Raw genomic sequence first — 23,660 nt, 5'->3', positions numbered from 1 at the left:
TTTCGGCAATATAATGTTTCAACATAGTTTTCTAAGTAGTTGTAGCCATTGATTTAATTAACTTGAAAAAACTGCAATCCCATTAATGCTCAGTCCACCTCTTTACTGCCCCTTTTGAAAGCTTTTGAATGTCTATTTGAGAATTAACCTTGCTGCCCAGTGTTTTCATAGAACAGTATAACATCATCATGATGTCTTAACACTGTTCTGTTATGCTTGGGTCTTTCGGTAAAGTCACGTGGATAGGTTAAAAAAAACTAAAACTGATCCGTTATTTTGTGTCATTGACAACAGGCCGTCCCCTACCCCATCAGTGAAGCTGCTAAGGAACCTGTTGAATGCTGATGACTTCCATGCACATGGCGGCAAGGGCTTCCCACCTCCGTCTCTCAGGACTGCCTCTGTCATGGGGCTACGGTTGGACCCGACACGGAGCTCCGTAGTGAGCCCATCGCAGACACGGAGATGCGAGCTGTGGAGCTGCTCCTTGGAAGGTAACCGGAGTCCCCCTGGAGAGAAGCAGCAGGGAATGCCGAATGAAATTCACAATGAACTCACTGTCATGCATACATATGTCTTTTTGTACTTAATTTTTTTTCTGTTTTCTACCAGTTACATTACCATCATTTTATTGGTATTATGAGACAGATGCATATAAATTCTGAACTCTCACAATGAGCAATGCACCACCTCGTGTCAGACAAAATTACATCACGACTACTTTCGAAGCTCCTTCCGTAAGCAACCTGTTATTTATACTAAGTGTTTCGTGGCAATCAAATCAAAATGTTTAGTCCTCAGCTGGATTATCTGAATTAAGTGACAGTTTTCTGCAGTGACCATGCTGAGACCATTCAATTAATTACACTTGACAAACCAGATTCGAACCTAGAATTGTATCAGTGCTGGTTCAGTGCTCAGACATGAGAGAGCCACCTGTCTACCTCACAAATGTATCTGCTAAATGCAATTGTGGCTGCTTAAGTGATGCTTCTGATCCGTAAAGCAATACAAGAGATGCTTGATCACCTACAGCGGCATAGTTATTGAGTGTGCAGGAAGTTCAACTGAATGGGGGCCCACAGGCTCAAGGGGCCCAAGTGCCAGACTACAAAGAGGAGGGACGATTGACAGTGGGGCCCCATTTAATTCCTTGCAGCAGGACCCTTGCCAACCCTACTCTACGACGGATCATATAATCACACCAGGCTGAGCCATGGATGCTAGTGTTGCCGGAATGCGATCGGCTTGATGTTTTGTGGTGCACCAGCTCGGACATGGGTGACCTATCGGCGCTGGGCTACTGGGACGGGACGGGCTCGATGCCGGACACACCGCTGTCGGAGCGCGGAGGCCCCATGGACGAGAGTGATATCAACGGGCCACTGCATGACCAGAGCCTCCTGGAAGACCTCTTCTACAGGGGGCTGGCAAGTCTCTTACACACACCTTCACACTCGTACAGCTTCCTGTGGAGAAGAAATAAAGATTGATCTCTTCACCATCACTTTGGCTGTGCTTGTAACAGGGATCTTCGGGCAGCCAGAGTGAAGCGGGATCTGGAGAGGAGACCAGGTCACGGCGTCTGGGTGGAAAGGGCCCACAGGGGGATGTGGACCGGGATGTACCACCCCCGGAGCCCATCCACCCATCATCACTCCGGCAATCCAGGTAGGTGGGACATTTGCACATGAGAGGCTAACGATAATATTAAATAGCAGTAAACTGGTGATTTTTCCACAAACACATAAATTTAGGCCCATTATATTTAAAGAGCACTCGCACCACCACAGTTAATCTTTAACTTACATTTTTTACAATTGGCTGCAACTAGGAGGGATAACTCACTTGTGTTACACTTGTCCTTGAAAAAGAAACACCGGCCAAGTGGTTCAATAATAATGCCCTGTCGGGGATAATATTTTGCATCATCTCATGATGATGCGACGCTCGTAACACAGTTTGAACGGACTGACGGGTCCGCCCACTCCCAACGCTGATCACCGTTCGCGCACTCAGGACCGACGGTGCCCGGCGGCAGCCGCCTCCGTCGCAGCAGCAGCTGGCTTTGGATTTGGAAGCGGGCAGGCTGGCGCTACTGGGACGCGTGCACCTGGCCCGCGTCGTCGTCGGAGCGTTGCACCTGCCCGGAGAGGCGGCAGCGGTGTCGCCCACGCGCCACGCTGAGGGCCGCAGCTCAGGGAAGCCCCCTCGCCCTCGCATTGCCGCTGGGAAAAAATGGTTCGTCAAGTTTTAAGCATGGAACATTTCACACCCCTCCCCCTCGCGTAATTCCATGAATTGTTACGATTCAGGGTCACGATTCAATAATGTAATTTTTGTGTTTTTTCTTATTTTCTGTAAATTAGCCTAAAGGTGTAATTGCCGAGTGAAATGGAAACCAGTTCTGCCCCCTACTCCCCCTTCACCTACCCGCATTGTCAAGCGGGGTGAAGTATGGTCAAACAACCCCAATGACCAACACGGCATGGTTAGGCCTTTATCCAATCGTGGATTGACAAGAGGCTGTAAATTATAGCTGATGCGCCATTCATTTGTTTTCATCTATGATTAAGTAAACATAATTATTGTTGTCTTTTTTCTGAAGCACATATTTTGTGGAGTACCACTTCCCGGTGCCGACAAACGTGAAGGACGCTTCAGGGCAGACGGCACTGATGACAGAGGTCACTCGTGTTGCATCCAGCAAAATCATTGGAGGAGGTAAGTGAAATGCAAACTAAACATCATCCATACCTTTATTATTCTCATCATCATCATTTTTCACCTCAGGGGTGGAGCAGTGGCACAGTTTCTAGTGCACTGTGCTATATATCTGGCACATTCTATTACTGGCCACAACGAACATTGGTGGCGAGTGATATCTGAACCAGTCCTGGGGGGGGGAGGCGTTCATCCAGCAATGGATTGACAAAGGGCTCTACGAAGGGCTCTTCATCAAATGCTGTGTTTAAAACATGTGTTTTGAGCTAATTGTATGGAAATGGTGTATATGTAAATGATATGCACATTGTATGATACTTTCTATTTGCCTTCTTTAAGCAAAAACAGGTTAATAGATTTTCTCAATAGTAGTAGTACCAGGTGTAATGGTACACATTCCCGGACCGCTCCCCCCCCAAAAAAAAAACTTCACATTCATATAGTCGAGTTATGATTCAGGCCATGGCTCTTATTGTTGAGCATGTGTTTTTTATTAGGAACAAATGCCAAGTGGTGTTTACGTAAATGATAGAACGTGATGCAAAAATGCATCATATTCTAGTGTACGCCTCTGCGGGTGTCTCGTTTTCAGTTAGAGTGATGCATTGTTGTAAATTAAATGCAAAATGGAAAACGTGCAAAATGTACCCCACCGTGGGTGGTTCATGTGGAGTTTTTGTGACGCATTGTGGTTGTTGCCGACCGTGCTGTCTGTGCTGCTCTCTCCGCATGGGGCAGCGGTCAGGTTCCAGCAGCGCTCCGTGTTCCCCGTGTTCTTTGGCGGGGAGATGCTGCGCCACTGGTGGAACACGGAGCTGCTCTTCAGAGTGTACGCACGCCGCGCCACTCAGAGAAAGGTGGGGACACAACCGGCGGAGTGAGCTCTGGACTTTGCAGCGTTATTTAGGATGCATACTTAGTATGAAGCAATCCATCTAGCACCTACACGTGAGCCGATTTCACTGCTCCATCTCCACGGTGGATATCCTTATTGTACACATTCCTCAGAATGGCTGCCACTTCGATGGCCATCATCTCTTCTAGCGACGGGTATTGCCCAAGTACGCTTACTTTTCTTAACGGTCAATATATCTCTTGATTTCATAATGCTGTCTAATCCATGCCCTTCTCTTCCTGTATCTCAAAGCGTGCATCTCTCCATGAGCGCACCTCGGGGAATACCATTTAAACATAAGAATTAGTCTCCCTATGTGCTATGCCACAATTGTGTACACATATGTGCAATAACTGGTGATGTCCACATACTCATTTGAATCTTAATATGAAGAAAAAAATCAGCTGTTAGGATAATATATGCTAGACTTCGTGAAGTCATGCGACTGCACAAAGCGCTGTGTGCCTTCAAATTTGTAGCTACTGGCACAACGTGGTCATGTAGATATGCTAAAATGTTAGTTTCTTACAGTTATGTGTTGTGCTAATGGGTGTGCTGTTGTCGTGTTTGGCAGGCGGCCCTGGTAGGCACGGCCCACCTGCCCCTGCGTACCGTCATGCAGTCAGAACAGTTGAGCGTGAGTGCTTCCCTGGGGGTGGAATCCATTCCCAGTGAGGATGGGGCTGAGCTGAACCTTGGACCCCTAAAGGTAAGGCTCTTGGGCACTCAACGTTATCATATATGCATGTCAATTATATGACCAACTCGCTTTTAATTGAACAATACCGCTTTGTTGCAGCACCTTGCTATTCTGTGCCCCTCCTTCTCACGTGGGTCATACTTCTGAAAAGCCCTCTGTTTGGTGGGTGTGCTGTAGGTATCCATTGAACTGGCTGCAGACAGCAAGGACTTCACTCAGTCGATGAGCAAACCGGCCGGAGGAAACAAGCACGTGGCTTACACTGTGAGCAGCCCTGGCCCCAGTGCCCGCCCTGCTGACGCAACGCCTCACCAGGGTCAGTTCCAGTGTTCAATTGGGCGTTCTTATTGTATATATGAGCAGCCCCAGCTTACACTTTGGTCATCATGAAAGATCAAGCGTGCATTCTTTGAGTCCTACACTTGGAATAGAATTTACATGAAAGGAAGATGCAATCTCGTAAACAGATATCGTTTGTAGATGCTTAGCTCTTCTGAGTGTATCCCATGCTGTCAGACATGAGGTTTACACTTAAAATCACATTCAAGCAAGCTTTTGTGGCACACTGGTGATGTCACTGTGGTGTCACTCCCTTGATTTTAAATATAAATGCTCACTCAAAATAATGTGACAGAGGACCTTACCAAGCATTTAAGTTTTTTTTCTCATTAACGACACTTCAAACTAAAATCCGCAAGCCCTAGAACACCCAGCCTAGGTGTGTATCTACATAATAATAACTTTTATGGATTGCAGCGTACTTACGATCACATTGAATGTTACATTTTCTGTTTTCTTGTTATGGTGTTTTTTTGCAGCACCATTGGCAAAACGCCTGGATGCAGGCGGGCCAGTGCGAAGCCTGTTGGCAGAGTTTGACTCTTCGACAAAGCCCATGCAGCCCGGTGGCAGGAGCAGCAACAACAATAACAATGAACACGTCTACGAAGAACCAGAAAATGTCCAGGGGCCCTTGCCACCTCTGTTGTTGCATGCCCTGCTCCTGGTGGCCGATGGGAAGAGGCTGTACAGCCCCTCGTCACGGCTGTCTGGGGGCAGCGCCCAGCAGGAGCCCAGCAGTGCGTACCTCGTGTGCAAGCTGTTCAGCAGCCAGGAGGTGACTCGCTCGGCCGTGTGCTGGAGCAGCGCCACTCCTCTCTTTAACTACTCCCAGGTTTGTGCTTTCATCCCGATCCTTCACTCGAGACCAGGGCTCCGCAACTGGCAGGCTGCAGCTCATGTGTCACATTTGGCCCATGGCGGGGGGATCTTGTAGTAAGTAGCCTGTGCAGTGAGCTAGACGAGGTAGAGATTCGAGTGCTATAGAAAAGGAATAAATATTAGCCAGCTGTATGAACACTAGATAAGAGCCGTAGAGTCAGGGGGTACAAAGTAGGGGCCGCATTTGCAGATGTCATGGCGTAAGGTCACTCTGTGACAGCATAATACTATGAGTTTAAAGCATCGTATGACATGTCATGTGGCCACAATCGCACGCTAGTTTAATTAGTAGCTGGGTTGGAAAACGTAAGAATCCTGTTATAGTCCTTGTGAAAGCCCATGGTGAAGTTAACGTGTGTCAACGTATACAGTTCCGAAATTTATAGTGGCTAAGATATATTTTTTTAAATACAAAATGTGGGCTTTTTTTAATTAAATTATAAATCATATAGTAGGCCATTGCATGCTGGTTTGTGTCTTGCTGCAGGTATCGCCTGTTCAGGTGACCCCTCAGCTGCTAGAAAGGATGAACAACAACGTGATGGTGATCGAGGTGTGGAACAAGGAGGCCGGACCTGGACCGGACCAGCTCATTGGTCTGGCCAAGCTTCCACTTCATCATTTCCACATGTCTTTCAGGTGAGAATCGGAGCCATCGCCTGGAACGTCAACCCTCACGACCCACACGACATGGAGAAATCCTCATCTAGCAGTGGACTAAAAAATGACGCTGTACATGTACGCAAATAAGAATTCTGTTTCCATGGCGTACATCGATTTTGCATAAACCATCACGTGAACTCTGGTCATCTTCGCAGTGGCTTTTGTCTGGCCATCGAACATAGACGGGCACCGGGCATCGCATAGCGTGCTTTGAGATGCATTTCTGCGGCCGTCTGGAATGCTCTTCCTTCCAATATTATGAAGCCGCTGGAGTTATGCACTTTTAAACCTAGATTGGAAACTAATTGCTTAGATCTGCTTTTTGTGTTTAGTTTGTTATCCTTCCCCACACCTCCAATTAGCACAGTTGGCTATGTACAGTGCGAAATAAGTTCAACATACATACGTACATACATACTTATATTTGTTGATTACATTTTTTCTGATCTGCTCTATTCTCTCAGAGACCCAAACGTGTCGCGTCTGCTGCTGGAGGCGCAGTACCCCGTGGTGGCCGTGGACGGGTACATGCCCGTGGTGGACGTGTTTTCAGGGAGTCGTGTTGGCGAGCTCCGGGCGCTGCTCGCTATGGGCTCCTCCAATCAGGTGTTGGCACTGCAGCGGCTGAAGGGAGAGGAGGTGACGTCCGTACCCACTTTCTATCGTGCCGCCCGTTCGATGGGCGACTCTGCAGTACAGCCTTCTTCTTCCCAGGTCAGCTGCAGTGCGAATTCATGTGTTTATAGTAGCGGTGTAATAACTCATTCCCCGCAAGAATTGATGCTTTTCATGACTGCAGGGTGAGGTTCGATTCAAGATCCTGACTTTTTATTGTTCCATGTAGAATCTATGGTGTTAAATCATCTATAGGCTTTATTGTTTTTTCAACATACAGGAATCGTAAATATTCTTACATAATTTTAAGCGTATCAGTGGTTGCATGTCAAGTGTTCTACGACATAATTTCACTGTATGTTGTATTCTTATTAGGTTATGACATTTGACACTGGAAGGGTTTCAAATCCACTATACTGGGATTTGGCCAGGAGTTTTTAGTATATTGGCATTTTTTATGCCACCACCTGCAAGTTGTGGGTTCCGTTCAGTACGTACCAGCACTATGGTGTAGTGTGGTTTGCATGGGCCCAGATGCCAAGGAATGAATTGGGACCCTGTGTCCAATTTACTCAATATTTGTGGTCGGGCGTATGGGCCCCTCACTGGCCCCTGCATTCCGGTACAATTGTGCTGCCTGCACACTCGACAGCTACACCACTAGACCTACACTTGGACTATTTTCTGTCCCCAATACGAATGTCACTCCCAGGTTCCGTTGCAAGAGCCGGAGCAGTTCGGTCTGCGGGAGGAGCACATGTTTGAGGTGCACGTGGGCTCCGTGCGGGGTCTGGTCCCACTGCAGTCCGGAGTGTGGGGCGAGGCTGACTGCTACGTGCAGTACCACTTCCCTGCACAGCCCAACGCGGACGAGCCAGGTGAAGCACTCTAGCCATTAAAGGTTCTTTTCACAGGCATGGGCCTAAAGCGTACCTAGTTTTTGTCGTAAAAAATAATGATTAGGAGTACCATTTGGGAAGTTGTCGATATTCGATGATAATTATTAAAGGTTTGTGATTCTGATGATGGTATATATTGTTTGTGGATGGAATTAATGGTCCTGTACATTTAGCAGAGATAAACTGATATAATTTGTAAAAAAATTACTTTTAAATTATTTGCACTGGGCATGGTAACAAAATATTACGAATGATTATGCCGTATTGTAAATACAATTGATGTTAGTAATAAATTATGATGACTTAAGTGGTAATTGATGATCGTACCAATAGTGGCAACTAGCAATGGTGCCACTAATTTACGGTAACCGTAATGATGTTATCGTTGTATAACGTTGTAAGCGAACGATTAACGGTGTTTGCATCGAGTGACAATGTTGCCGGTGTCATGGGTGATGCTGCTTCGCGATTGTAACGCACATTCTCAAGAGTTGTCTGCAGTCTTTTTGAGTTCCGTTCCCACCTGCCCCTTTGCGTCGCCGCACAGGCCTGTCCATGTGTGCGTACCGCACGGCCACAACGCTGTGCGTCCCGGACCCCGTCTTCCGGGACACGCAGACGCACGCGCTGGTGGCCTCGCCCGGGGAACCTGTGCAGAGGCTGCTGCTGGAAGCGTGCTCGCGCCAGGGCGGCCCGGACTCGCCGGGCGGTGGGGGCATCCACTTCGAAGTCTGGTGCAGGTACGACAAGCGCTGCACCTCGACTCCCCTTGCTTCGTTCACATGTGGGCATTGAGAGGAAGGTCTGTGATGTAGCCGGATCGCTCGTCAGGCTAATGCGTCGAGGAACTAAGGCGACATCACCAAGATCTTTGATTTTCTACAGCTGCTGATTAAACTGGTTATCTTTGAATATATATTGTGTACAGGTGAATTCAATATAATCTAAGGTCGTTTTTACAAAACACATGTATGCGTGAATATACATGAGACAATTCTGTAGATCGGCTTGCCAAAAGTAGGGTAAAGAAGAGGCAACGACAGGTTAATAACTCTCTTGAAATCGTGTTCACTCTCATACCCTTTTGGCTGATTTACTGGCTGCCTGTCTATATTTTGATCTCTTTCCATGTATTTGTCGTTCTGTCTGGCCATGCATCCATGTTTCTGCTTCCCTTGCAGGTACTACTACCCGAATGTGCGCGAGCAGCTGGTGGCTAGGGGCACTCTGCCGCTAGCCAAGCTGTGCGCCATGGTGACGCTGCAACGGCGTGGGGAGGCGGGCGCGCAGGCCTTCTCCCTGCCTCTCAAAGCACAAACGGCCCCCGGGCATCACCCTCCACATCCATCGGCGGGTGAGATCACTCTTTAGAGTATTTTTTTTTCTTAAAAAAAAACTGTAGTAGATAGAAACGGGCACTCATTTAACATGTGGTATATGCAACATGCAGGTACACACCTTTTATCAATCCAATGTTATATTTCTGCGATACATTTCCACGTGATAAGCCACTTCATTGAGCTATCATTTGTGGCCAGGTCACTTCTGAAAAAGAGCTGTATAGTTCAGTGGGCCTTACCTGGTAAAATAAAAAGTTTAGTTTAGTTTGAAGTGTGAAATGAAGAAGCACAGAGGCTCGCATTGTACCGTTTAATAATGATGTGCATATTATACAGGGAAGCCTCACTGAGTCTCAAGACTCTTCTTCAGGCCGGTCTGCATTGCGACATTTGCCTAAATTATCTTACGAGTTATTCTTTGGGTCTTTCGGTAAAGTCACGTAGAATTAAATGGGTGTACCTGCAGAAAAAACTCAATATACTGGCGACTTCGGCACCCCGCGGGTTTGGGATTTTTGTCCATCAGCGTGATCCACAAATCCCTTGCTTGCTAAGCGCTTTAATGATAGCGTGCGTCACCAACACGCCTGGCATGTCCGGCGTAACGCAGAGCTACTGCCCCTGCAGGTTTGCTGGAGCTGAGCGTGGCGTACAAACACAGGCCCATCACAGGCCCCACACATGCCGAGCCCGGGGCGAGCCCTCACCTTGTGACGCTCGCTCTGACTGTCCATCGAGCCATGGGCCTGCAAGCGGCCGCCAGGTAACCAGATGCACGCAGCCCCTCATCTGCTTCAGGCAAATCGGTACAAATTAATCATCATTAACCCTTAGCCCAGCAGTATCAAAAACCTACCATCAGGAGGTGACCAGGTGGCTCATGATGGCCCTCCCATGTTATTGCTATCCTCTGATATTTCTGTGACTTGATGCCACAATCCATCATCACCGTCGGTGATCCCTTCGGGCACATGATTTCTCCTTTGGCTGCCATTCCACCGTTTCAACACATCGTAGCGGACATTGTTTTCAGTTACTTTACATTAAGACGTGTTGTAGTATGTCAATTGAATTTTTATTTTAACTTTAAAATTATTGGTTGCATTCACACGACGATCGTGACGCTGCGTCTGCCCGTCGTGTCAAACCAGGCTCGCGGCGGAACGCGACCCGTCCATGCACTACCCGGCGGAGGCGGGCGTGAACGCGTGCGTGTCGCTGGGCCTGTCGTTCGCGGTGGCGGCCGCTGGTCGCGAGAACGTGACGCGTGCCGTGGCGCGCTCCTTCTCCCCGGAGTTTGAGCACGGGGCCGAGGTGGCGTGCCACGTGGTGTCACGCGGCACGGCCGGGGAGAGCCGCAGCCTCGCCGAGACGCTCTGCTCCGCGCACGCCATCTTCACCGTCGTGCACCAAAGTACTTGTGTGTTTCTGAACAGAGTTACGTTTGATGGCAGACAAAAGGGTTGAGGGGGGGGGTACTTTGATCTGGCCGGTTGCTTCTCTGGTTAGAGTGCTTGACTTTTAGTTGGAATTTCAAGCTCTTCACTCTTACCAATGACAGCAACACTTTGAATCTGAGTGTTGTAAGCAGTTAGTTATCGATTATACGTGGGTGGGTTAACCAGGTTCTGTGCTTGCGAATAAATAAATATATTTACACATGCTCTGGTTTAATTATTTGCTGCTCCTCACTCGGCACGGGTCTGGTTCAGTCCCCAAACATGTAGGCAAATATAGCGATTACTTTAAGGTGCAATTAAAATAGACTAAAAGTTTTCACCCCTTATTATGTCGGTAAATAATACGTGTTTTTATAGCCTGGTTTACATGTTTTGCACGATCTATGTTTTGGTTTTATCCAGGCCACCCTTCCCCCTCATTACTCCCGATAAAAAACTATATTATCATTGTTTTTGTTTACCCAGGAGAGCCTCGCTGAGTCTAGTTGCTTTTTATTGTAATTGTCATGACAGAAAGCTGCGGTGCCTGGAGTAAATTCTTCCATATAGGCGTATAACATTAAAACTCCGCACGGGTTTGCCGAAAAACCTACTCGCTGTGCATGCCTTTCTTACAGGCACCATGTTCACGTCCAGCAGGCCGATCCACCTGTCACAACACCTCGGCCTGGGTCCACCGTAACTGATTGCAGCCGCCGCCGCCTGTGTTTGTGTCAGACTCGCGCGGCCGCTCCAGTGACGCGGCCCGAGCAAGAGGAGCCGTCCTGGGAGTGACGCGAGTGCCTCTCGCCGCGCTCCTGTCCCGCACCTCAGGCGAGGAGCCGCCTGACGTCACCCTTCCCTTCTGCAAAAAAACCTAACGAGCTAGCGGTTGTTGACCCAGCAAGCAAGGCGTGGGGATTGCCCTCGTCCCTCAGTGAATTGAAAAAAGAGCTGTACAAATGCATAGTCTGTTGTGTGCTGACCCTCGCGTCCCCGCACACGCTTGGCACTCTTCTGATGCCCTCCGATCCCTTAGCTATTCGCACTCCGTACGCTTATCAGAACTTTATATAACTATCCCCTACCCTTGCTGCATGCCCATCGTCTTTGGTGTAATAATCCCTCTTGGTGCTTTCAATAATGGCATGGACAAAGAGCATCACGCCACTTTATGGAATGGCCTCAGATGATGTTACCTCATAACTTGTTCTGGGCACACTTGAAGATACTTTTCCTCCATAATGTTTATATATTTTTTCCTGAATTGTAGGAATCCATGGCTGGTTCCCGGTGAGCCCGGCGGGAGTCGGCCATGGAGGAGGAGGGGAGGCACCTGACCCTCTAAACCAGTGTGTCGGTGGCCTGGAGCTCTCCGTCGCCTTTGCACATGCAGGCGACCGAGAGAAAGTGCTCCAGGCTGCTCGGTACCTGGGATGGAAGCATCATTGCTTGGAGCAGGAGGAGGAGGGTGATGCGGTAAGGAATTAATTGTGTACGAGCACGATTCGACGTGGGTATCAGTGAGTGCAAGAATTTATTTTGATTAAAGAATCTCTTTCCTCTGCATTGCCATGCAGCATTCATTAATTCATGGGAAATATCCACTGTGGCAGAATAAACCAGTTATATCCCAAAAAGGCAACATACCCATGCAATGTGATTTAAAGACCTACCTACTATAAATGACTAGTATAAAACACATGTGCATTATTGAAGTACTATACAGCGAAGCTACAACTAAATATTTTCTAACTTGGTTTTGCTTTTATTTGATGCATTATAAAAGTAATGAAACAATATTCAATAATTTCTCATTAAGATATTTTCATCGTCAAATTCCTTGTTATATTTGAGAGCCGCTCCAAAACTAATAATTTAGCAAAAAACAACCTTGAGTCCAGTAATTTTTGCGTCCAGAACCAAGGCATGTGCGACACGTCAACCCATTCAGCAATAAGACGAATTGCTACATATTCTATGAATATTTCGGTAAAGTCACCACGTAGATATAAAAAATAATAAAAATAAAGTAAAAATATCACGACGTTTCGATCAAAACACAAGCGGTCGTCATCAGACAAAGGATTCAGTCTCTAAAGGCAACTTGTTTATAAAGGCTTGCGGATGGGCGTAGCACCAGGAGCATGGGCGGTGGACGAGTGCCAATGCAGCAGCAATGCCAATGCAGCAGCAATGCCAATGCAGCAAAGGGCCGCCAAGAAATCCCTGCACCCCGCTCCACACACCACACTGCTGACGGTGGAGGTAGATTGACAAGAAAACACAAGTCAAGTCATGACCCAAAGTGGTTGATGACATCTTTCCAATGATTGCTGAGTCTATAACCTTCCTCTCAGTTGAAATTGTCTCTGTGTCTGTGTATATGGATGGCTTCATGAACGAATCTTTGTTGATAGCCAGTAGGCTTGCAAAGTACCATCGTCTTAGAGAAATCAATTTCCTGTGAGTCAGCCACATTAAAATAATGATCAGCTTCGGCAAAAGTATTGGTCCTACCGTGTTTCACATCTGCCTTATATTCACAAACACGGTCCGAGACATGTCGCTTAGTTTCTCCAATGTAACTGCTGCCGCAGATACAGCTTAGTTTGAAGATGCCGGGATATTGCAATTTCTACAATTTGGGTGATTATTTGATTGAAGGCTCAATGTATGTTTTTCTCACTTTTCATGTCTTGTTTGTATTGTTTATTTTTTGTTCTCTTGTCCTACCTCATTCAATTAAACACACGATTCAATGCATCGTTCACATAACGATTGCTTTTAATCGCTGATTCAAAGCGTTAACATGCCTATACTGATCAAATTATATCTGTGCATACCGTCCGATGTCCAGATGTCAGAGGAGGCCTTCATTGAAGCTACCGTTGCTCTCAAAGTGGCCGTGCCCAAGGCCTGGCTCCCAGAAAGATGCCTTCCCGACTTCAACGCCCCGTCCCGCCCCGCCCCGGAGGACATCCACTGCTATCTCCGCTACCGGCTGTACGATGCAGAGGCAGTGTGCTCGCGGCCACGCAGGCCCCAGCGCTCCTGCGAAGACGGGGCGGCTCTAGACCTGCACCACGCTCGCACGTTCCGCCTGCCGCTCGCTCGCCCACTGCGCTGGTACATGCGGGAGGAGCGGCTCGAGCTGCAGCTGTGGGCATCTGGCGCCGGGCAGAAGATCGGCTCTCGCTCCCGGCGTCCGCACGACACGGACCGGTTGATCGGTTCGGCTTTTGTCGACCTGTCGTCTCTTGTGCCGCCGCGGCCGCAACGGCACACTCAGAATAAATGCACAGTGAGCGGTGAGTGGGACGCCAGGCAACTGATAATTCGCATAAACACACAGCCAGTGGGTGAGGCGCGGAATGAGCAGTGGGCGATGGGTTCAGTGAGAAATAGGTGTGGAGTAAAAGACGATGTTCCATGTATGAGGGCCGTCGCGATTGAAGGAGCATACTTGCATCTCCGCCCTGTGGCTTGCCGCTGTCCTAGGTGTGTACCCGCTGTTCAAGTACGGCGCCGATGACTTGGCCGGTGCGGCGCTGCGCGTGCATGTGACACGCTCCCTCGACGGGCGACACGTCTCGGGTGATGCCACCAGTCACGCCGCCCTCCCATCCGACGGTGAAGCCACCGATGACGAGGAGGAGGAGGACGACGACGATGGCTACAATGACAGGGATGCGACGAACGAATCAGGCTGGAAGCATCTGCGGGGGGACAATGAATTAGACGGCGAAGGGAGGAGCCGCGGAGCGAAGAGAGACATCGGAAAGTGTGGAACGACGGCTCCGAGTGAGGACGAGGCGGCCGACAGCTTCCCGGCACTCGTCATGGTCGAGCGGGCCATGCACCTGTCCTGTGTGGGTGAGGAGACACTTTCGGAGGCGAAGTTAAGGCACGGGGGTGACTGAGAGCAGCTGGCTTAATGGAGTTAAAATGATGGCCTTTTCTGGCTGTGCGTGCAATGATTGTGACAATTATTCAGCGTTCGTGCAGTTGGACGATGATAGGTGACGGCTGTCTAAAACTGTGTGTGCTACAAACCCAGTGACCCGAGTTTTATTTCTGGCCACGTCTAATAATATCTGAGCCTGTCCTAGGCCACCCCTTGGCTTGGCCAGACTGAGATGAGTATTCTTTGCGGTGTGTAAAATGAGCACTGAGGAGCCAGAGGAACCCAGGCACTGCTGGCTACACCACCCGCTCGTGCGCTGTTCCAGCCTTAATGGGCTCGCTAACAACACTTTAGTCAATGTAGGCTCTACTTGGGGCCTTGTTTTTGTACTGTAACAATCCTATTCATCACGATTAAATGACTGGCCATGCAAAATACCGGTGATGATTGCTATACGATTCTGACCTGGGCTATCCGTAGGTCGACTTAGCCTTAGTTAAAGATGAGTGAACGAAAGTATGTGTGTGTGCTGGCTTTAAAGTGCACATAGCCTGGCACAAGCGCCGTGGTAACGTCACGGCCATTTAGTGGCGAATGGCGGTTGTTGCTGGTCGGTAGTTGCCATCAACCATGTGGTGTGACGTGGCTCAACGGAGACGGTGTTGTTCGTCTTTGTGAACATGCCTCGCAGGGAGCCCACGGAGTCGCCAGGGGGCACCGCCGCTCAGCTTCCGCGTCTCCTATGCAGTTTGCGGCGCTGCGGAGCCCGTGTTCACCGAAGCCGTCGGCACCTCCAGCTCGCCCGTCTGGGAGCACCACCTTCAGACACGGTAGCTCACCACGCTGTGAGAACACTCGTGTGTACACAGAGCCTAAGTGGCACGTTGAGGCTTTCCAAGGTAAATAAATCGACGTGAAGTATTACAAATATATTATTTTACGTCACACTTTTGGCACAGCTCAATGATGCCCGTGATGACTTGCGCACCTGCATACCAGCACGTGATTGCAGGTTACGACAATGTACTCTTAAGAATTGGCCAGTCATGGGCATTTGTAACAATACGTAATTCATGGTTGCACCCAAGCACGTCACTTGAATTAATTTTTAGAAACAGTGTCAATCAGTTGTGTTGTGGGCTTTACATGGGCATCTGCTGATATCATAATGTGTGGCATGCATTTTTCTACATACTCTGGGAGATGAATGAACAATAGTTTATGTGTGTAATTAAAATAAATGATCTTCATGTTCATCAAACATAGGATGATGCTCATCTTCTGTTTACGGCCCTGAATCGGTGGTAGAAAATCCACCCATTTATGTTGCGGCAAATTTTGTCTGTAAGGTGACCGTCTTTAACTTCCCACAAAATGGAACTCGTTTTTACCGACGCCAGAGTAAGGAAGGGCTGAATTTACTAACGCCTGACTGGAATGTTTAACTCGCAAACTTCCCACTGTGAGTGGCGCTCTCTAACCACTTGGCTGGATGGTGTCATGTTCTGATATCAACACCATTTTTTTATATTTATCACGCATCACTTGAACTCTACGCGGTAGTTATAATTCTTTAAATTTCTTTCATTTCAACTCGACGTGAACCCGATACAGAGCACCGATCACAAAACAAGAAGGGGGGGGGGGCGAAATCCCGCAAGCTAAAGGCAGAGATCCACACGGCAGGGCTTGATGAAGACGGGTGGATTGGGGGCTCTGCTCCACCCAGGTGGGAAGCCTCTAGCAGAGAAGTGAAAGTTTATACGGGGTGGGAAGATAAGCGAGAAGATAGCTAACATACAAGGGGAGAAGGGAGGTGGGAGAGAGAAGGGGAGGGGACGAGGTGGAGGGGGGGACAGGCGTTATAGTTTAATAAGTTTCGCTTTGCCTCCGTCACTTAAGGCGTTAATGTTTGTGCGTCTGATGTCTCCTTTGTGCCCAAAACATCGACTCCTTGCACTGCGTTGCGACAGCCTCTCAACACAGCTTCTCCTTGACCCCAGGCAAAGTCTGGTCTTCAAAGTGTGGCACAGCACAGGTATGGCAATCAAGAGTTGTTTTTAGCAACAAACATAAGGTGTGTTGTGTGTAATAATGCATATTATTATATTATTAATATTTACTTGCCTGTTCAATTTTGTATCTGACTCCTTGCCTTCTTATCGACCTGTGTGCCTGTATTGATGTCCTTTGCCAACACGCTTTGTGTTCCCCTAAATTATTTTGCGCAGTCATCGGTACATTCACCAGACAAAGGCAGCGCCATTTTTACACATGTGCGATATGTGCGACATGTGTACATGTACATGGCTCCCACTTTAGGCCCCTCAAAAAATATGTCTGCGTGTTTCTTTCCCTGTGTCTCATCCCATCCTCTGCCTCTATTTGTTTACGTATCCAGCTGTGTGTGTCTCTGTCATTCTGTCTTTCTTACTGCGTGTTTCCCTCTCTGTGGGGAGCACAGGTGGTGCATTTTATCACTCTTCTCAGTCATTTAACCCATAACACCTGGGTTTGCCCCATGACCTCTTGCCAGCGAGCCTCCAACACTTTACGTGGCTTCAAAGTGCACCAAGTTTAGCACACGAGCTATGCTAACGTCACAGCCACTTAGTGGTGAATGGCGGCTGTTGTTGTTGCCTCTGGCTCTTCCACCTCCTTTCAAATGAGCTCACCTTTAGTGTGTTGCTATGACTCTGTATTTGTTTATGCATATGATATTCCATCATTTTGTCTTCGTGTGTAAACATACGGCCATTTATTCAGAGTTTTGCTGCACTTGGAATCTTTCGGCGAGCTATGCTGTTTGAGTAGTGACATCGGCCTCTGTGTTTTCCGTCCCCTTAAGCGGTTGTCGAAATTTCGCACTCTTGTCCACGCGTCCCCATAGGTCAAGGGGAGCGTGCGCTGGGATTCGCGTCTGTGGACCTCAGCGCGCTGCTCTCGGGCTTTCAGAGCGTTTGCGGTTGGTACAACGTCGTGGACGTTAATGGGCAGTGCCGGGGCCAGATCAAGGTGGCCGTCACGCCCACCGAGGGCGTGGTTCACCTCCGGGCTGCACGCTGGCAGCACGCCGATACCGTAAGCCTCGCGCTGCCCGCTGCGGCACCGCGGTTGACAGAAATAGTAGGCAGTGCAATAAGTCGTCCTCCTCGAGATTTGATGAAGTGTCAAATTCACAGTCACGCCTGCAGTTCGAGATTGATGTTCGTGTTTCGTTTTTTGTGTCGTTTGTACAAATGGTGTTCACTCCCTTTGCCGAAATGTAACATTGGCATATTTTTTTTATTTGCATAATTGTGTAAATAATCTTCTTGGTTCTTTCGGTAAAGTCACGTAGAATGGAAGTAATAAAACATAATAAAATATTTATTATAAAATATTTATTATGTTTATGTTTTATTTTTATTATTTTATTATTTCCATTCTACGCGACTTACCGAAAGAACCAAGAAGATGAATCCCTGCAGTCACGAAAGCTTTAAATCGAAGTGTGTAAATAATGTTTTTTTACGTACATGTGTTCTGAGTGTAAACTTCATGTGGCTGGACTTGAACAGAAGTGATTGGCAGTATATTCTGAAGTCTCTTAAAGTCGACAGTGTTTGGCTGTGATTGAGAACCACTGCCCACAATTCTGTTCCTTGAGATTTACAGAAAGTGTGACAGTAGTAAGTGTTTTACACCGAATTACTTAATCAGTTACCCTACTTATAGCAGTTTATCAATACATATTTTTTACGTCATTTACAACTGACTCTTGAAACAAGCATATTTGTTTTTCATATGAACCTTGTTTATATGACCCACAAATATCAGAAAAGGTCACGAAAACTCACCGGCGTGAAACACCCATACCTGCTTAACTATCCCACCAGACCACGTCCGTAGTCACTTGGGCAGGGACTATTTCTAGACTGGTGACGTCTGCGATGTCTCCATGCCACATATGGCAGTCTTACTGGCATAGTTTTGATTGCTTGCAAAAGCTAAGAACATGCCAGCTGCTATGGTCATATCACGCTTTGCTGTGATGAACTTCCTCTGCAAATGCATCACCTGGACGGTTGACAATGCAGATGGGATGTGTGCTGGCTGCATCAATAGAGTCCATCCACCCGATTAAGTTGGTCCGACTGCTAAGCCGTTCGTGTAAACACGGCTACGGTGGGCCCCATTGTAAAGTATAGATTGCATCTGAGTTCTTGTATGTTGGAGCAGTGTTATTCTTTAGCACAGATGGCATATCTTTTTAGATACTGTGACTGTCCACACCATGGCAGTGGCGACACTTGCTAGCATGCAAGCTAAACCTGTCGACCATTGTCATAGGGGTCAGCAAGTGCTTGCATGTTAAATTCCCAAGATGCATAGGCAAACGATTCTATTCAAAGAGATTGGTTAGCCTTAACATGACGTGTATAAGTATTATGTGTCTCCATTATACAAGTAGGAACAACAGGTTCCACACTGCCCACCAGGGATTATTTGTCTGTCTGTCGTGCATATGTGTCTGTCGTGCACGAATGCGCTGTCCAACCAAGTTCCTACCTGCCCACTCCGAAGGAACGTGTTTACACTGATGATTGTGTTCGGGCCAATTCATTAAGTAGTGTAAGCCATTGTAGTACATGCTGATGTGATAATCTTCCATTGTAAATGTCACGATACCCACAGTTCATTATTACACAGTAAATTCATTACCGTCATCGTCCTGATTTATTTATGTTTAGAAACTGGTAAAGGAAGCTTAATAGAGGGCCAATTATGTTGTTGACAGCAAACCTTTACGAGCAGTTGTATGCTTTGTTTGCATCTCTTAATTCACGCTATCATATGTCTCCATAGATGCGGTGTCCTACTCTCCGCATACAAACACAGAACTAGGGTAATATTTACAGATGACAATTCAACAGCGGGTAGTCTGTTTTTCACGCAGCACATTATGCCGTTTAATTCTGGAAGGGGACAGGAGTGGTCTTGGGTAGAACACGAGCATACATGTTGATGCCACATGTTTTTCCATGGTCATTTAGCAGATTTGGACGGTTGAGTGGCTTGGCAACAGTCCAGATATATAATGATGGAGCACTCTACTGTGTACATGGAAACTAGTAGCAGCCCAGATAGAATTGATTAACGATTCCAGATCTAATTATATGCCACAATGTACAGCAAAATCAGGCAGTCTGGATAATTTTCCATTGCTTTGAAATGTAAACAAAAATCAATTCGGAATAAATGCATCAACTTGTTAGTTGACTGTCGTGAACATAACACAAAGTCCCGTTGCTTTCATGTCGCTCCAAAATATGGCGCTTGATTGTAAGTTTGCCGGATATTTTCTCGAGAATATTTTTTTATGGTGGAATCCATTGGAACAGACATTAATTGTTGCATTATGGTTTTATTATATTTTCATCGGAAATAGTTTATGATGCTATTCCCATTACTGTATTTTGTTAAGGCTTTTCTTTTCCTTTTCAATATACTTGGAAAACCACAACATTAATTTACAAGAGCAGTGTCTCCTGTAAATAATTTAAACTCTTCTCATTGTTTATATTTTTAGGAAATATGGAACTTTAGCTAATTATGGAGGGCTGTTGGTGACTTTTTTTGCTGGCTATCTAAAAACCGCATATGCGTGTAATGCCTTTTAATAATTGTAAGTGTATTCAGTGTTTCTATTATCTGGACAAGGCTGATTGGTAAACTGGGGGAAAGATCATGTTGCACACAGGACACTTTTGGCATATTTGGCGATAGCTTTGAGGCAGATGCTTGCCCAGGGGGCAAGACAGGGCATTTAAAAACCGCGTGCTCGACATTTGAAATGTGACGCTGGTACTTGCGTCAACATGGCTCCAATCCTTCCAAGAGATGTGCCAACGCCGGCCCATGTTGCATGATGGAACTTGTGATACAGGTGCCTATATTTATAGCTGTGTTTTATGAACTCGCACGTAGGTATGTGTGTATGTTGAACTTCTTTCACACTGTTCATAGCCAACCGTGCTAACCAGAGGTACAGGGGGAAGGACAACAAACTAAACACCAAAAGCAGTTCTAAAGAAATTCGTTTTTAATCTAGAGTTCAAAATGCATAGCTCCAGTTGCTTCCTAATATCGGAAGAAAGAGCGTTCCAGACGGCCACAGAAGCGCATCTGAAAGCGTGCAATGCAGTGACCTTCGTTGTTTGATGGCTAGCCAAAAGCATATAATTAACAATTACAAGAGTGTATCGCATGGGCCCTATCTTAGGTAAATACCTGGTGTACTGATTTGAGTTGTATTAATATGTGTAAACGGTCGCCAGATACCAAGTACCTCAGGAGAATGATTAGAACGTATGTAATGGGTTATATTAATGCATGGAGGGTGTGTTGAGATGGGCTTTGTGGCATTGGTAGGAACTTAATTTCACTGTCTGGGGAAGCGCTTGTAGGCAAGTTTGAGGGGAGAATTTGTGTTCATAATAGCTTGAGTGCCAATGGGGGGGAACTTTCATGCAAACCCGTGTTGTAATGAAAATAAACAACACTCTGAACACTATAGAATAAAATGACATTCTGAACGCTGGAATGAAAAGAGGGGAAATCCAGATTATGGTCGCTGTGCTTAAGATTAGCGAGGTGTAAGCTGTGCACAGGAGGTTCTTATTTATAGAACATATTTTCAAGTGTTCTAAATTTAGAGCAACAGCTTTTGGAACAAGTGTTTTTTGGTAGTCTTTTTCCCCACCATCTCGTAAATACTTTTCAGAAATGCATTTGATAAGGCTCTTATCTGGTCAGTGCTGTTGGTGAAGGTGGGGAGCGGTGGTGTGGCAGCACAGAAGTACAAGTCCAACCAGGGATTTTGCCGGACTGCCCTATACTGCCCACCATGTTGAGCTGCCAAGCGCCAACCTCTTTGTGCATTGTGGTCATTGGTTACCCATCCAAGTACTATCCAGGCTCATTTCTGCGTAGCTTGTAAAATAATGATGTTGGGGAGCATTCCGGGTGATTTGGTCATCGACTGACAACCATTAAAATGAATGAAACATTGGAACATTAGATCGTAACAAAACATTTGAGTCCCATTCTATAGTATTTGAAAATGTAGTCTCCCCTCCCCCCAAATGAAATATATTTAAAATATGTGAGCACTTTTATTTCATCTAAGTGAATGTGACCAAGCGTGACTTGATATGGCAGCGTGTAGCAGGCAGCAACCTACAAAAAGAGCTGACGACAAGGTCATCTGTGGGCAGTTTTAAAGAGACTGAAAAACTTTCTCAAATATCTTCCTGCTATTGGACGCACTAGCTCATTGGGAAAAGAAACTCATTTTATCTCGAGTATCTTCATGTTTTGTGCATTATCCATTGAGGCTTTTTATGTAATTCCACAGTGCTGAAATGTAAATATGCAGCTGTTTAGCCATGTTATTTGCAGCATTAAAAAGGTCTTAAGTACCTTGACCGTATGTGAATTTCAAATGTTTTGGTTAAAATCTTGGAAGCAAAAGTCGCAATAATAAAAACTCTAAAACGTGAATGCAATAGTCTGCAGGTTATCACGTGAACACGTCACAGTCTAGAATTAACGTCACATACCATTGCACAATTATGTGTTGCATAATACAGAATAAGATACAATTACAATATAGTGGTCCACCCACTACACTACAAACCCAATAACTTATTTTCCTACGCTGATCATGGTTAACATTAATGGTGAGTGATATTCGAACAAGACGTTGGTGGGACAGCCCATTTCTCCAACTCACATTGAACCAGCGTGGTGAAGTATGCTAGAAAAAAAATCCACTATCTACATAGTGTGGGGAGGCCTCCATACAACAATGATTTGACAAAAGGGCTGTGAATTAACAATACGTGTCATTTTTATGAACCATCTACCTGCAACCGAACATTAAGTATGAATTAAAAAATGCAATTGAAAACTGTCTTCTGCAAAGGACATGGAATTCACGACAACATGCGCTAAATTTTGATTTAAAGCTTTCGTGACTGCAGGGATTCATATTCTTGGTTCTTTCGGTAAAGTCAGGTAGAAGGGAAATAATAAAATAATATAAATATAAAACGATACAAATTCTCACGACGTTTCGACTGCAACACAAGCAATCGTCATCTTGCTGTGGATTTCACACCTGATGATGATTGCTTTTGTTGCACTCGAAACGTCGTGATAATTTTTATTGCTTTATATTTATATTATTTTATTATTTCCCTTCTACGTGACTTTACCGAAAGAACCAAGAATATAACATTCGCTAAGTTTCTTGCCCCGATGTTTAATTGTGTGTTGTGTTTCGTGCACCACTGTGTCCCAAGGTCCCAGTGCAGCCAAAGTCCCGAGGACCGCATTATCAAACAACTGCCGTCTACAGCATCTTTCCAAGCCATATCAGCAGATTCCCTGAGCAGCACATCAGTACAAACGCTACGCTCAATGACAGGTGTGGAAATCGTGGTTATGTAATGCCAACGATCCCAGCGCTGCATAATACGACATTGCCTGAGCCCTGAGCTAAGCCCTTGTGTTACTGACCTTGGGATCTTGCCAGTGGCAGATAATTGATCCAGTTTGTGGAGGAAGGTGACACATTGCAATTTCTCTCTATTTAATTTGAAATAATACGTTCTAATAAAGTAGAATTTGTAATGCTCAACGGTTTTCGTCCACTCTCAAGAGAGTGATTCAGAGAAGTCTGAAACCAAAGACAAACAGCTAAGCAACCAGAACCGGTGGAAACAATTTCCCAATCTCTGTGGTCCTATAAGTAACCCTAACCCAACCCCAATAATCAGTGTTTATTTCGAATGGGACAAATACAGATTAACATTTGATTTAGTTTCGGCACCTATCAAGCATTCGACGAATCAAAGTCATCTACGTGCCGAATCCAGGGCCGAATTTGTGCAGAGAGTGTGTGGCGTGGCGTGGAGAACTCGTGTGCAGTAGTAGCACGTGGTAGCAACTCCCAATACATCAACGCATAATGCTGGGATATCATTCGGAGCGTACTATTTGATTTACATTTGAAATTCTGTTTAATAGTAAATTATTCATAATTTAGATTAAATGTTATATAATAGCGGTATTGTGTATAATACACGTTAAATGCTGTACAGGAGTGTTATGTAGCATATAGGTCGACTCAGCCTCAAATTAGTACTTGGTGCGGTGTGCAAACATCACTACTGGGGAGATAAAGGTGGTCGGGCTTGGTCCTGGCCACC

General features: G+C 46.3%; 1 protein-coding gene across 1 annotated transcript in view; it reads left to right on the top strand.

Annotated features, from left to right (window-relative positions):
* The window catches only part of C2CD3 (C2 domain containing 3 centriole elongation regulator), a 47,376-nt gene that overhangs the window by 4,121 nt on the left and 19,595 nt on the right, over window positions 1–23,660 (top strand). Inside the window, 25 exon segments of the mRNA XM_061564047.1 lie at window positions 295–394; window positions 397–494; window positions 1,271–1,430; window positions 1,529–1,671; window positions 2,020–2,241; window positions 2,609–2,724; window positions 3,463–3,581; window positions 4,194–4,328; window positions 4,497–4,635; window positions 5,138–5,493; window positions 6,028–6,179; window positions 6,668–6,917; window positions 7,531–7,696; window positions 8,265–8,457; window positions 8,899–9,071; window positions 9,685–9,820; window positions 10,209–10,471; window positions 11,235–11,330; window positions 11,770–11,975; window positions 13,357–13,807; window positions 13,998–14,372; window positions 15,095–15,233; window positions 16,377–16,441; window positions 17,294–17,484; window positions 22,752–22,876. Coding sequence (XP_061420031.1) covers window positions 295–394; window positions 397–494; window positions 1,271–1,430; window positions 1,529–1,671; window positions 2,020–2,241; window positions 2,609–2,724; window positions 3,463–3,581; window positions 4,194–4,328; window positions 4,497–4,635; window positions 5,138–5,493; window positions 6,028–6,179; window positions 6,668–6,917; window positions 7,531–7,696; window positions 8,265–8,457; window positions 8,899–9,071; window positions 9,685–9,820; window positions 10,209–10,471; window positions 11,235–11,330; window positions 11,770–11,975; window positions 13,357–13,807; window positions 13,998–14,372; window positions 15,095–15,233; window positions 16,377–16,441; window positions 17,294–17,484; window positions 22,752–22,876 — 4,569 coding nt within the window.

This window comes from Lethenteron reissneri, chromosome 32, assembly GCF_015708825.2.
Source record: "Lethenteron reissneri isolate LAM-NWPU_2019-01 chromosome 32, ASM1570882v1, whole genome shotgun sequence".
NCBI classification, from domain to species: domain Eukaryota; kingdom Metazoa; phylum Chordata; class Hyperoartia; order Petromyzontiformes; family Petromyzontidae; genus Lethenteron; species Lethenteron reissneri.
The sequence above is the reverse complement of the archived record's forward strand: the minus strand, read 5'-3'. Positions and strand labels throughout refer to the sequence as shown.